The 13106-nt window shown below is 42.7% G+C and overlaps 4 protein-coding genes across 10 annotated transcripts in view; 2 read left to right on the top strand and 2 right to left on the bottom strand.

Moving 5' to 3' along the window:
* Positions 1-126: 126 nt before the first annotated feature.
* Porin2 (voltage dependent anion channel 2) lies at positions 127-1502 on the bottom strand. Its single transcript, XM_020951770.2, has 3 exons — positions 914-1502; positions 626-850; positions 127-554 (listed from the first exon to the last, which is right to left on the bottom strand). The coding sequence occupies exons 1-3, from the start codon at positions 1240-1242 to the stop codon at positions 197-199; spliced, it is 912 nt and encodes a 303-aa protein (XP_020807429.2). The 5' UTR covers positions 1243-1502; the 3' UTR covers positions 127-196.
* Positions 1503-1734: 232 nt separating this feature from the next.
* porin (voltage dependent anion channel porin) lies at positions 1735-5627 on the bottom strand. 5 transcript variants are annotated; one of them, XM_020951767.2, is made up of 4 exons: positions 5535-5627; positions 2819-3138; positions 2521-2748; positions 1735-2450 (listed from the first exon to the last, which is right to left on the bottom strand). In XM_020951767.2, exons 2-4 carry the CDS (start codon positions 3136-3138, stop codon positions 2150-2152), a joined length of 849 nt encoding a protein of 282 aa, XP_020807426.1. In that variant the 5' UTR covers positions 5535-5627; the 3' UTR covers positions 1735-2149. The 5 variants fall into 5 exon arrangements, with proteins under 5 accessions (XP_020807426.1, XP_020807427.1, XP_086686904.1 ...); XM_020951768.2 differs by having other exon boundaries at positions 5222-5627; XM_086830778.1 differs by lacking the exon at positions 5535-5627 and adding an exon at positions 3322-4977.
* Positions 5628-5764: 137 nt separating this feature from the next.
* LOC110183485 (uncharacterized) lies at positions 5765-10922 on the top strand. Of its 2 annotated transcripts, XR_015271199.1 has the most exons (7): positions 5765-6185; positions 6306-7798; positions 7862-8615; positions 8679-8883; positions 8954-9161; positions 9220-10696; positions 10759-10922. XR_015271199.1 is itself a non-coding variant. In XM_020951765.2 (6 exons), exons 2-6 carry the CDS (start codon positions 6429-6431, stop codon positions 9371-9373), a joined length of 2691 nt encoding a protein of 896 aa, XP_020807424.2. In that variant the 5' UTR covers positions 5765-6185; positions 6306-6428; the 3' UTR covers positions 9374-10922. The 2 variants fall into 2 exon arrangements, 1 of the variants encoding a protein (XP_020807424.2); XM_020951765.2 differs by having other exon boundaries at positions 9220-10922.
* Positions 10923-11081: 159 nt separating this feature from the next.
* The window catches only part of Nos (Nitric oxide synthase), a 54796-nt gene continuing 52771 nt past the window's right edge, over positions 11082-13106 (top strand). The window contains exon 1 of one of the 2 annotated variants that reach the window (XM_020951742.2): positions 11082-11276. The gene's annotated coding sequence lies outside the window, so the exon portion shown is untranslated. Of the gene's footprint in view, positions 11354-13106 lie in introns of both variants that reach the window. The other variant, XM_086830772.1, reaches the window with a different exon arrangement.

Raw genomic sequence — 13106 nt, forward strand, 5'->3', positions numbered from 1 at the left:
TTTCTATGGTATAAACCATAAAAGGAATGGTATAACTATTTTGTTACTCATTTAAATGAGATATACAGCTTAACAGAGTCTTTTGTATTTTTTCTTGTCTTATTAAGAGATTTAAACAAGCGAATGTTATGTTTGCCTTTATACTTATATTTTATTGTAATATTAACCAATTTGGAATTAGAAACCATTAACGAAGTTAGCATTGCAGAGCCACGCCCACACCAAACCTGTGGTTACCAGACGAAAAGCTGCCAAAGTCAAGGACCGCCGAAATGGAAGCAGTGATTCCCTCTCCGAATTTCTGTTCGTAGCCCAAGCCCAACTCCTTCGCACTGTTGACCTTGGCACGGATGAGGGCGTTCTCATCCACGTGATAGATCATGCCCAGACTGACGGTCGTAGTTCCGCCCACCTCAACTTCTTCTTGTTGACCCTCGGGATTTTCTTCATTACGAGCGGTTCTAAGAATGGCTGCTCTGGCGATCTCGACAGCCGCGTCGATTTGATCATTCACCTTGTAGAAGAGTGAGGCCAGCCAGGAACCACCGTTCCGCCTGGGAAGTTAAGAGATCATTTAAAATCAAAAGAGGTAAGATACGATAATGCTACCCTTATTCACACTTACAGTTCGGCATGAACGGTGGCCGGTTCTTTAGCATAGCCCAGAGCCACCTTCCAGCCGCTGAAATTGACGTTGGATATGTCGAATTCGCATCCCACGCCACCAAGGAACTCGTCTTGGGCCACCACCAACGATGCATTCAGAATAGGCTGCGAGTGTAGACCCGTATCAGCCAGAATGTGGAACTTTTCCTGGACAAATCCCACCTTGAATTTACCTTCAAGTTCGCTGTTGATTAAGTGAATAAACGAATTGTTAAACATTCAAGGAAGAGATATAAGAGGAACACACTTGAATGCCGGCTGGTACCTGCCCGCCAGGGCCAACGTCAAGCCCTCGGCCAACTTGTCCTTATGCATGATCTCGCCAAATAGCCATTTATCCGTATTCCATCCCTCACTGAGTGTCAGGCCCTGGTCTTCCATCTTATACTTGCTCTGCAGCATGCCATTAACCTTGGTGTTATCGTGGTTGGCGAAGCCAGAGGACAAGAGCTCAATGCCTGAACTGGTCAGGGTCTTGGTCTCAATCTGCCAGATTCCCGGATGATAGCCGCGCCTGAACAGATCACGGGCCAGCTTGCCCAGTTCGGGATATGAGGGGACTTTTTGTTCACCCATCGTTAGCGGAATAAACAGATGGTAAGGTTTATATTGACCCAAAATTTTTAATTTCTACACTTCAAACTGGCTCGATTCACCGAAAATTTTTGTCTAATTCTGCCAAATAGTTTTTGAATTCGGTGAACGGCAGTGTGATGTGTAAGTTAATTATGTGGAAGCTATGTCGAATGTAAGTGCACGGGTTCCTATTTATAGAATTTAGTTTTCAGGTTCAGACAGAAGGATCCTACTTATACTAAGGCTTAAATTAGAAAGATATATATTCCCACTTGACCCAAACGCTGTCATCGTTCGAATTTCTTCTTTTCGATTTATTTTTCATGTAAATGCACAACGAAAAGTTAAAGGATTAATAATGATTGTGGTGTGTTTGTGAATTGTGTGCTTTGATCTGGCCACCAAACGAAGATGTGGGGCAAGCCCTAAAAGGAAGCAACTAAATTATACAAATGCAGTTCCATTTCAGCAACACAATATTAGATTCTTTAGTTTTGTTTAATAGGTAAATGTATTTGTAGTATTTTGCCAACAACAAAATTTGCTAATTTTCAATGCACTAAACAAAGCTACATCCAACGGCGACGGACTGTGGACTGCGGACTGACTGACCCGTTGTGGTAGATCCACCCCCATTCCCCTTGCATCATTTTTGTTGGCAGTGTCTCCGGTGTTCTCTGCAAATTCGGGCGGCAGGGTCTGGGTCTACTCGTTAAGATGTGAAGATTCTCATTATAGTTTGACTGTGTGATTGTTTTTTAGTTTATAGAATATCTTTTCACTTTTATTTGTTGTTCTTGTTGTTACTGCACTTTTGCTATTGCTGTTTCTGCTGTTGTTGTTGTTGGGCGTGTGGGGATGTTAGACAAGTTCAAAGATTCCTCGACTGGCGCGGGAAAGCATCGACTTAGGCCTCCAGCTCCAGACCAACACCGATCTTGTGGCCGCCGGCATTGAAGTTCTTGCCATCGACCAGCGTGGACAAGGTCAGAGTGATGCCATCGCGCAGCTTCTGCTGGTAGCCCAATCCAACCTGGCTAGCGTTGTTCACCTTGGCGCGCACGCTGGCATCATCGTCCAGCTGATATTTGGCGCCGATGGCGAACTTGGTGTTGCTGGTGCCGCTGGCCCACGACAGCTGCACACCCACATCCAGCTTGTCCGAAGTGCGCTGGAAGATGGAGCCGCTGAACTCCTGGCCATCGTTGCTAATTGATTGATGGAAACACTGATTAATACAGACCGATCGAGGTCCAACATGTCGTAGTTAATACTTACACAGCTGTGTGCAAGACAAAGTCCTTGGTGGCATAGCCAAGGGCGAAGTTGTTGGTGGTCAGCTTGGACTGCTGTGTGTCAAAGGCGCTCTGGTAGCCGGCCAACCATCCCTGGTAGCCCAGCACGGCAGAGGCGTTGATCAAGGGGCCCTTCAGATCAATGTTGACATCGGAATCAGCCTTGACGTTCTCATGGCCGTAGGCCACCTTGAACTTGCCGCTCTTGTTTCTGTTTGTTGGTAAGAAATAAATAAACAAAACCATTCATCTAATAGCTAATTCTATAGTTAGACATTTACCCAGACTGGGGGGCAAAGTTACCCTCCAGGGAGAGCTTCAGACCCTCGAGCAGCTGATCCTGGACAGCGACCTCGGTGAACAGAGTGTTGTCCGTGTTCCACTTCTCAGTGAGGGTCAGGCCATAGTCCTTGACCTTGTACTTGGTCTCCAGGGAACCGAAGACCTTGCCCGACTCCTGGTTGGAGTGTCCGGCTGTGTTGAACTCGATGCCCGACGAGGTCTTGGTCTTCAGATCGAGCTTCCACAGGCCAAAGTTGTAGCCTTTGCTGAAGATGTCGCGAGCCTGCTTGCCCAAATCGCTGTATGATGGAGGAGCCATCTGGAAACGAATAGAACGCGTCGTAAATTAGTTTGTGAATAATCGATACATGTGAAAGATGGGGCTACTTATTGCGAAATCATTTCGCTCGCCAGGTCGATTATTGCGCGCAACAATAGATAACATATATGAGGCATGGAGGTTTAGGCTTCCAATCTTATCAGCAACATAATGATTATTTACATTTTTCGTATTACCAAAATCGCAGTGATCTATTGGCCGCCGAGGAAAAGTGAAAACTGAACAGGGAAACGTTTTTCAGGGGCCATATTCTTTGTTCACTTTTGGCTAAATGTCAATTTCTTGCAGCGAGAGTAAATAAATCAATTTAAATTAGTGTGTGTCTGCCTTGAACAGGCCAGAGTTGCCAGCCGCGGTGCGGAAAAGTCGCCAATGATTCGGCGAGGGGGTCATTGCACGCGTCTGGGCCAAGAGAAAGTGAAGCGGAAAAGTGGGGAAAAAATAGAAGCAGAGACGACTGAACTACGTCCGAGTTCGTGGCAAGGCGCCTCTCCATTCACAAACCCTGACATTTACCACGACATTTTGACAGCTCCGTCGCAGCTCCTCCTTTAACATACTATATGTCCACTCTCGAGGAACGTAATCTTCTGTCTCTACCATTTTACACAAATATTTCTAGTCCAGATTTGAAATAATAAGTATCTTTGTATTTTTAGGTTAAGTGTTTCAAGAAAGCGTAAATTAGATTGACGTTCTTCATATTGCTACTATGATCACTAGTGTCAGAATTTGATATCTTTCAGATACAAAATATAATTTTGCATTTTGTAAATTCAAGTTTCTATATATTACATTTAAAAAAGATACTTTTTTGGGGAATATTTCCTTAAGATTTTATTTAAAATAATTAAGAAAGATAAATTCGGGAAGGTGAAGGTTATATATCCTTGGATCAGGAGCCAAATTTAAAATCTATCATAACTAAGCCAAAAATGCTTTGTTTTTAATTCGGAAAACGGATTTAAGTTTTAATAACGTTAACAACAAATTTTGTATTACAATAATTTTTAAACATTTGATTTAATTAAGTTTATTAAAACAGAAAGATTTTTATGTTGTTTAATTTTTTACGAAGTGGAAATTAAAAGTTTTTATTGTGACCGATGATTTCCTTCTAGATTAGTGTTTTTGCATCTAATTCCCGCTTCAAGTTGCCTGTCACTTCCATGACTGTAACTATTTCATATCTTTTATGGCCACGATAGTGCCCAGTCCATAGGCCTCCCCCTCACCACCGTCTGTTTACGTTCCGTACTTGTGCTGGCATTAATTGCTGGTCAGTCTTGCTAGGCAGTGAAGCGATCATTGACACAGAAGCTAACTGCACATTTACAGCCTCCGCTTTGGTCTAGCTTCGTCTTCGTTTCTATTTCCGTGTGACGTCAGGAATGCGAGAAACAGTCGTGCTGCGAATATTGAACATGGTCCTATGCCTAGCGCACGCCGTTCCAAGGCGGAAAATTATGAAAAGCGCCGAGCAGCAGGGCAGGCAGACACACAAGTCATTATGGCCAACAGCCAAAAATACAGGGAAATGGCCAACAACAAAGAAGAGGCCCAGAACACGATGTCAGGTGATGTAACCTGTGATCATCGCCGAATGGATATTATTTTCCGGTCCAAATGAAAATGAATCTCCTGATGACCTTGACAAGCAGGCGGAGAAGGGGTAGAAAATTTTCGCCAGTTGCATAACACCATTGGGGAAATCGATTAACAGCCCAAACAGAACACAAAAAGGTGTCACACGCAAAAAAGGGTATTGATTTTCCGGTGACGTCACTGCTAAAACTACCACCTATAACTAACTAAGGTGCAACTAAGCCAACCTCCCACACACCTCACATGACCGCAAACAACAAACGGCGATAAAGAACGGGTGAAGAGTATATTGATGTTTGCAGAGCAACAAAGCAACAACGTGATAACGAGCAGAATTGATCAAAACAATTTAAACGAGAGCGATTCGTGTTACGTAACATCAGACATTTTCGCCAGGCACTTTTTTCATTTTTTTTCTCTTGCTTTCCATTTGCCGGCAGCTGCCAATGAACTGTACCTGCGTTGGTGTGCGTGTGCGGATGTGAGTGTATATTCGATGGCCGGCAGTATATTCACCGAGTTTTTATCAATTAATTATAGTTTCGAACACTCCCCCAATCGGCTTGATAATCATTTAGTCTTTTTCGTCACCGAGCTGAGCCAGCGGCCCTTTAGCGTTCATGCGCGTGTGTACTTGCAATTTTTTTTCGTTTCGAGGTTATGAAATCACTAGCACTGCAAAATCCAAATTACCCCGTTTTTGGAAGATTTCAGGGGGTCTCCTGGCGGCGGTCGGCGGGCGGGGGCTGTCTTAAGCAAGCTATACTTACTTTGGATGAGCTTGAGTTATAGAGTGTATGCGAAACGCAGAGGAACAGAGACAACCACGAGACCACGAACGTACACCACAAAAAATTTTGTGATAAGATAGTTTCAGTGTGGCCGCAAAATTATCGATAGATTACACCGTCACAAATAATACTATTTATACCAACTTCTTCTCTGAAAATATACCAAAACTATACCAACTTCTCGATCCGATAGATACTTTTGTATCTTTGGGATTTTTGTATCTTTGAAATACAAATTAGTTGATTTGTTGCTCTCGCGATCCCAAATTTGTTACGTTTTCACGTTTAAAATTTCGAAATAAAGCGAAAAAAGTAAAAGTGCTAGGTGCTATAAGCTAGTTGCAAACTTCAAAAGCTTTTCGTATTTCATAGCTAAGCTGGCAGCACTTGCCAGTTCGAGCTTGTTTGTTTCTGAAGTTTTCCAGCACTGTCGTATGAGAAAAAAAATTAATTTCATTTTGTTCAGACGTGTTCTGGGTGTTTTTTTTCGTAATAAAAGTTTGCCAACATATTTTCCCCGTGTGAATTCGTGCGCAAGCAGTTACGTGTATGCCGTTAATAGTTATTCAGCGTCAAAAGAGTTAATCAAAAGGAAAACTGAAGCGAGTTCGTCTCGGAGGCCACAAATAGGTACGGAAAAAGAAAATGGCGTCACATGCCAGCACATACACACACATCGACACATGAGGTGCACCCAGAACAGGGAATTAATGAACGCACATTTTTTCTACTCTGCATGTGTAATTTTAGGGCGACAGAGCGAAGAATTAGCAGAAACGCAATTGAAAACAAAAACAAAGGTAAGTTCAGGTAACAGAAAGTAAACAAAAAACACAAAACAAAGCGAGTGAGAGAGAGTGAGGAAGTGGTAGCATGTCCGATGCAATGAGTGCACCGCCGCCTCTTATACCGCAGCTGCAAGAAATGCAGCAGCAGCAACAACAACAACAACAGCAGCAGCAGCAGGGTGGGAATTCCGCAGCCCTGGCCCAGCAATGGAACTACTGGTATGCCAACCAAAATGCTGCCGCCTACCAGCAACAATATCAGCAGTACTACCAATACTGCATGCGCTACCAGCAGCAACAGCAGCAGCAGGTAACCTCGACTGTGAGTGCGTCTAATGCGCCGCCAGGCTTCAGCAATGCGCTGGCTGCCCCGCCACCATTGCCTACAGGTCCGCCGCCACCGCCTCCGCCCAAAGGCGGCCAGCCCGCTGGCAGCAACATGAACAAGCAGCAGCAACAGCAGCAGCAGCAGCAAAAGAATTTCGGGGGAATACGATTTAATTTGAATTTAAATCAAAAGCGTTTGGCCAATGCGCCCAACCCCCTGCAACAGCAACAGCAACATCAACAGCAGCAGCTCCAACAGCAGCACAACCAACAAATACACCAACAACAGCAGCAGCAGCAGCACCAACAACAGACCCAGCAAATGTACAACAACAACAACAACAACAAAAAGAAGCGCAAGCGTAATAACAACAAGATAAACAAGAGCTATGAGCAAACAGCATATAGCAATCCATTTACCAATCACACCACACCCATAGCTCCACCACCGCCCATCATTAGCGCCACCGATGTAGGCGTGCTGGTCACGCCCGACTTGAGCAAGCCGCCGCCGCCACTGCCGCTGTCCATAGTTGCGCCCACTGAGCCACCTCAGTCACATCCTCCCCAGCATCAGCAGCAGCAGCCACATCAATCGGCGGCTCCCCAAGCCCCAGCTGCATCTGCATCCGGATCCACATTTAAGCGTCCCAGCACCTTGCAAATGGCCACCAACGACTCGTGGCCCGATTCCCTTAACCAGTATGTGGCCCGTTGCTACTCCAAGTGCAACACGGACCTTGACAAGGATCAGATTGACATTTGTCTCAAGGGCAAGATTATAGCCGCTGCCAATCGAAATGAACTGTGGACGCGGGACTGGGACAACGAGGTGATGCCGACGGTGCACAGCGAGCGGGATGGCATCGATGTGGTGCTGAGCAATGTTGCGCCGTCGCAGCCGCAGCGTAGCAACTACTTCCAAAAGAAGATGGAACAGCAGGAGAGGGACCGTGATCATCGCGAGCAGCAGCAGGAAAAGACACCGCCGACAGGCAGCAAGGGCTCCTCGGGTATTGTGAATGCTTTCAAGCAAAAAGGCGGAAATCAATTCAACAAAGCCGCATCTAACTACGGTTCAAACAACCGCCGCTCGTCGTCGTCCAGGTACTCCAGGAGTCGTTCGCGGTAAGTTACCCAATCCCCGTTGAAAAACTGGATTTGATAGATAAACCTGTTATTTCTTTGCAGTTCGCCGGCATCTTCGTTGAGTTCCTCGAAATACTCGAATAAGAAGCAGCGGTATTCGCGTTCCCGGTCTCGTTCGCGTTCCCGCTCCCCACGTTCCCGCTCTCGGTCGCGTTCCCGCAGCAGTGATGCCAGCAGTCCTCCGACGCGTAAGGTTATTCGCAAATCGGGCTCAAATGATTCCTTGAATTTCATACCATTGACCGCCAATCTCTCGCGAAAGCAGCAAAAAATTCTGATGAAGAAGGGGAAGCGGGCTGCCGCCGCCGCAGCAGCAGCGGCCGCCGGTGGTCAGGCGAAAAAGAAGCCACCACACTTTTACTCCAATCAATCGTCCGTGGGCGGAGCCGTTGATGATGACACAGCGCGCTTGCAACAGCGGGCGGCACGTTTCTCACAGCAGGGCTCCGGCTCGGCAAAGAAATCTGTCGTCGCCATTGCAAGCTCACCGTTTGGTCTCACCACGGCCAAGAATAAGAAGAAGATGATGCAGCAGCAGCAACAGCAGCAGCAGCAACATCGCTCTGCCTTCTACGAGGACACGGGCAACTTAGATCTTCTCGATTTGCATATTGTAGGTTCTTGTAGGGAATTAGAAAAGTCTTTCCTTCGCCTGACCAAGGCGCCGTCGCCGTCGGAAGTGCGGCCAGTCGAGGTGCTGACCCATTCGTTGGCCAACGTGAAGAGCAAATGGCGTGTCAATCATGATTATCACTACGCGTGTGATCAGCTTAAGTCCATCAGGCAGGATTTGACTGTAAGTGCAAACAGTATCTCGACAAAATATTCTGAATGCTAACTTTGTATTATTGTTACTTAGGTCCAAGGTATTCGCGATCAGTTTACAGTGGAGGTGTACGAGACGCATGCCCGCATTGCCATGGAGAAGGGCGACCATGAGGAGTTCAACCAATGCCAGACGCAATTGAAGATGCTCTACGCTGAGCTCGGGGGCCAGAGTGCCAATTCCTTGGAGTTTACCGCCTATCGCATACTATACTATATATTTACAAAGAATACCTTGGGTAAGTTGGCTCTTGCGCTGCCATTTCTAATTCGAAACTAAACAAGACAAAACCTCTCCTCTACTTGCAGACATAACAACTGTCCTGCGTTCGATTACGGCTGATCAGCGCGTGACCCCAGTCATTGCCCACGCTTTAGAGTTCCGTTCGGCTTGGTCGTTGGGCAACTACTGTAAACTGTTTTCCCTTTACAAGTCGGCGCCGCTCATGTCGGGCCATATGATTGAGTGGTTCCTCGAACGAGAGCGCAAGACTGCTCTGCGAGTCATTATTAAATCGTAAGTTGAAACCTTAATTCTCTGTGATAATTTTTGTTAATGTACTTATCTCTTACAGCTATCGTCCCAACATTAGCGTTGATTATATTTCCAATATCCTGGCTTTTGATAGTTCAGAAAAGTGCAAAGAGTGGCTCGACACCTTCAGTTTGCCTTATGTCGCAAATGGCGCGCAAGTCGATTGTAAAAATGCCGCTGCCATTGCCATTTGATGTGTGACTTTCACACCAAGCAGATCAGCTGCAAACAATTTGATTGTATACCTCACGTTGCTAGCTATCTATATGGCGGAATACCGTGGATATTGCCTGTCCCCCTTTTTAACCAAATTGTACATATATTCTTATAGGTTATTTTAGTGGTCGCGAATTCTATGCGTTAGTTAGTTAGGGAGTGAATATTTTCAAGCAGTCGATTTTCCCCTCTATAAATTATTCGCTACTACAGGACCTGTCTTCGGTGCTTCGCAAGGATCAGCATGCTCTGCGAAAGTAAAACACGGCCAAAAACTACATTTAAATCAACTTTAATTATTTTAACTGCTGGATTTATAACAAGGATCAATTGGAATACTAAAGGATACTACACTACAGCTACCAGTATTGTGGACAAAAAAGGATCTTCGATAATATCTGTTCTACTAGTTGGAATGATTGATGCGGAATACTTTCGTCTTTTAACCTCTTCTTTAGAAAATCGGCAGCCCATAATCAATGTCCTATATCTACATAGGAGATGCCTGCAAGACACCCAAAATACTCGTTTAAAATCAATCAAAAAAACCTTACCCACCACCAGAAAACACCCTCAATGAATCAATGTCCAGACCGCCAGTGAAATCGCCACAACAAGACCCTCAATAACAAGAACTCCACTAAACCGCGAACACTCACAAAACTAACATGAAATAATATAAAACCTATAGACAAACATAAAACCAGATGCCAACACGAAATTGCAAGAGCCCAAGTGCTGTGTGTGCTGTGTTTCGTTGTGTGGTTATTACTCAACTCATCGTACATTTATACGCCCCCCTTCATTCATTTCATTTTTAAACTAGTTGTAAGATTTAGTCTTAATGTTTGTTGTCTTATTTAAATTATTTCCAAAAAAGATTATACTAATGTTCTGTCTCTCTATTGTATACCTGTATATAAACTATATACAAACATCACTTCCACAACAATCGTCAATCAACGAGAACGAGCCAGCAACAATCATCCAGAGCCGCTTTATAACCATCTGTGGAACACCAAAGGCAGAGAGACCACAACCCGAGGGATGAGCAACCATACATCCAATCAGCCGAAAAGGAAGCCGAGAAATCACCTTCAAACATCTGTGCGACATTTGTAAGCTCTTCCAATTTTAATTCGTCACTAAATAAGCAACAAGCTGTATACAAAATTTAAGTCGTCGGGATTTAACATTAGCAATTGGCGCTAAGATCATGAATTCTCTATTATTTTTTTAATCTAAATAGAGAGAGAGATAGAAAGAGGAAGTTTGACCAGAAACTAAACTCTTCTTATTATGTATGTTTAGGGATTAGTAGGTATCTTCCTAGGCTAAGTTTAATTGTTAAAATTATTTTTAGTTTTCTTGAATGTTGGAACAAAGTAATCGAAAAGAATTCAAGTCTTTAAAAGCAAATCCATCTTGCAAATAAATAAAATCCTGCGAGAGCCCATAGGCATGAGAAGCGAGACCGCATCCAAATATCCCGCTTTAAAAACGTAAACAAATACATAATAAAAGGAATGCAACTGGTGTTTAATTTGGTCTCTGGGCGAAATTTCACTTTCAGCAGAAGGACGTCCTTGCTCAGGATGGAGCTTTATCCAGGACACAATCCAGTTGGAGCTTGTTGGTGAGCTTTTCAGCAACGCCTACCGGATGCTGGACCGAGGTTCAGCCGCTATTTAAGGATGCTGCGTTGCGGCCTTAGCTCCAGTCAACGCGCGGCATTCGAGTTCCATGGATCGCCTAAAACCCAGAAATTGAACGGACCAAACCAAGATTATAAAAAGCAGATAGAAAATCAAATAAATCTATAAACCATTTGTGAGTGAAGTGGCTTTAACTAAAGTTGTATACGGAAATATAACTATTGAGGTGTGTGTGTGTGGGAAAACGGTCTTGGATTTAATAAACTTGTAATTAATTTAAATAATCAAATTGAGCACAGAAAGGTGGAGTTCAGTTGAATTTACTATAAAATAATTTGGATACCTTTAATATAAGCAACGAACTGAATTCTTTTAGTTTTTTAAATCGAAGTAGCAACTAAAAGGTATAATTGGAAGGTATTTTAATTTTAGTCAAAGACTTGTAAAGTTGTGAAGGAGTCATTTCCGACCCTATAAATTATATATATTCTTGATCAGCATAAACAGCCGAGTTTATCTAGCCATGTCCGGTTGAAAAAAATTTGAATTTTTGTTTATAAATTTGACAAAAAATATAATTTTTTTAAATTTTAAACCGAGTATGCAGATTTATTAACCTGATAAAAACGTACATGGGAATGATTTTCGAATTGAAATTAATGCATTTCCGACCCTTTAAATCATATATATTCTTGATCAGAATTAACAGCTGAATTGAACTCGCAATGTCCAGACTAAACAAATTTTTTGGAAATTTTTTTCATTTTTGCAAAAAAAGATAAGGGGTTACATCGTTAAAATTGTCAAAAATATACAAAAAAATAAATTTTTTAAAAATTTAAATAGAGTATGCAGCTTTTTAAACCAGATAAAACCTAACATAGGAAAGCATTTCGATTTAAAATTAAAGCATTTTTGACTTAGTTATGGAATTTTAAAACTTTTTTTGTGCACAAAATTGTCATGTAAAAATTGTCTCGATAAAGTGTAAGTGTGAAAAATGTAGTGCTCATTTAATAATATAATTTAAAAACTGACACACACCTTAAGCAAATCGACCCAACAAAGGAAATCATGTGGAAATGATTCAAATACGCTTACCTTCTTTTAATTAATCACCAAGAAACTAAATTTTTACTAGAAGGTTTTTAAATAATAAATGTGAAGTTGAAAAGACTCCGAGTAATTTACATCACAAATTAATTCATTTCTATAAACTTCTCAGTAATTGTAGGCTATGATTTATTTGAAATTTTAAATGGAAATCATTTGACGATAAACAAAAAGTATTCAACCCTAAAATTATTGAGTAATTAACGAACCACAATAATCAGTCAAGTCGATGGATGAAGCCTACTCCTAATCCCAGCAGAGATTTGATTAATGTCACGGAGACTTCACAATGAAGTTAACTTGCAATTAAATAAATCACTTGAGTGCCTATTCAAAATTGCAAATAATTAATGGAAATTAATCTTTAATAAAACCCTTCAAACAAAAAAAACTTGAGCTAGAACATTTGGAAACTCGATACAACCATTAAGTAATTAAGGGTCGCTAGAGTTATGGCAATCAACTCTTTAGCAGGAAAAGCTGCAAAATACTTTCCATAACACAATTTGTGCGACATAAATTGAAAAACAATTAGCAGTAAAAAATAACATCAAAATTGACTCCCGTCGAGGAGAAACTTTTCCCCAGGCAGGGACGGCAGGAGGATGCCAACTTCCGGTGGCGCTGTCGCATCTGCCGATGTCAAACGGTTGACAAGTCGTCGTCCCATCTTTCCGGTCGCCCCAAGGCCAGGCCACGCTACGCCAGTTTTCTCCATTTTGTTATTAGAAAAATTATAATGTTTGCTGACGTTTTGGCCTGGCCATTTGTGTAATGCAGTAAGCCATTGAAAGTCATCCGGCCGCAAAGAGAGGCTCTTTCTCGAACTACTTATCTAATGTTTGGATAAAAAAGCTATTATAATGGTGCTTTAAAACATTAATAAATGCATCGCGATCTCCTTTGATGGACTTATTCATTATTCAGACAGGTTTCCCTTGTA

The sequence above is a fragment of the Drosophila serrata genome, unplaced genomic scaffold (assembly GCF_035046125.1).
Source record: "Drosophila serrata isolate PLE 108 unplaced genomic scaffold, ASM3504612v1 contig_240, whole genome shotgun sequence".
Lineage (NCBI taxonomy): Eukaryota > Metazoa > Arthropoda > Insecta > Diptera > Drosophilidae > Drosophila > Drosophila serrata.

Bases quoted from the DNA above. Each gene is read 5' to 3' on its own strand.
- Porin2 (XM_020951770.2), bottom strand. From the start codon at position 1,242: ATGGGTGAACAAAAAGTCCCCTCATATCCCGAACTGGGCAAGCTGGCC. The intron at 851-913 runs GTGTGTTCCTCT...CTTAATCAACAG, and splicing joins AGGTACCAGCCGGCATTCAA to CGAACTTGAAGGTAAATTCA. The intron at 555-625 runs GTAAGTGTGAAT...TTAACTTCCCAG, and splicing joins GCCACCGTTCATGCCGAACT to GCGGAACGGTGGTTCCTGGC.
- porin (XM_020951766.2), bottom strand. From the start codon at position 3,762: ATGGTAGAGACAGAAGATTACGTTCCTCGAGAGTGGACATATAGTATG. The intron at 3,139-3,675 runs GTAAATGTCAGG...ATTCGTTTCCAG, and splicing joins GGAGCTGTCAAAATGTCGTG to ATGGCTCCTCCATCATACAG. The intron at 2,451-2,520 runs GTAAGTATTAAC...TCAATCAATTAG, and splicing joins TTTGTCTTGCACACAGCTGT to CAACGATGGCCAGGAGTTCA.
- LOC110183485 (XM_020951765.2), top strand. From the start codon at position 6,429: ATGTCCGATGCAATGAGTGCACCGCCGCCTCTTATACCGCAGCTGCAA. The intron at 7,799-7,861 runs GTAAGTTACCCA...ATTTCTTTGCAG, and splicing joins TACTCCAGGAGTCGTTCGCG to TTCGCCGGCATCTTCGTTGA. The intron at 9,162-9,219 runs GTAAGTTGAAAC...TATCTCTTACAG, and splicing joins CTGCGAGTCATTATTAAATC to CTATCGTCCCAACATTAGCG.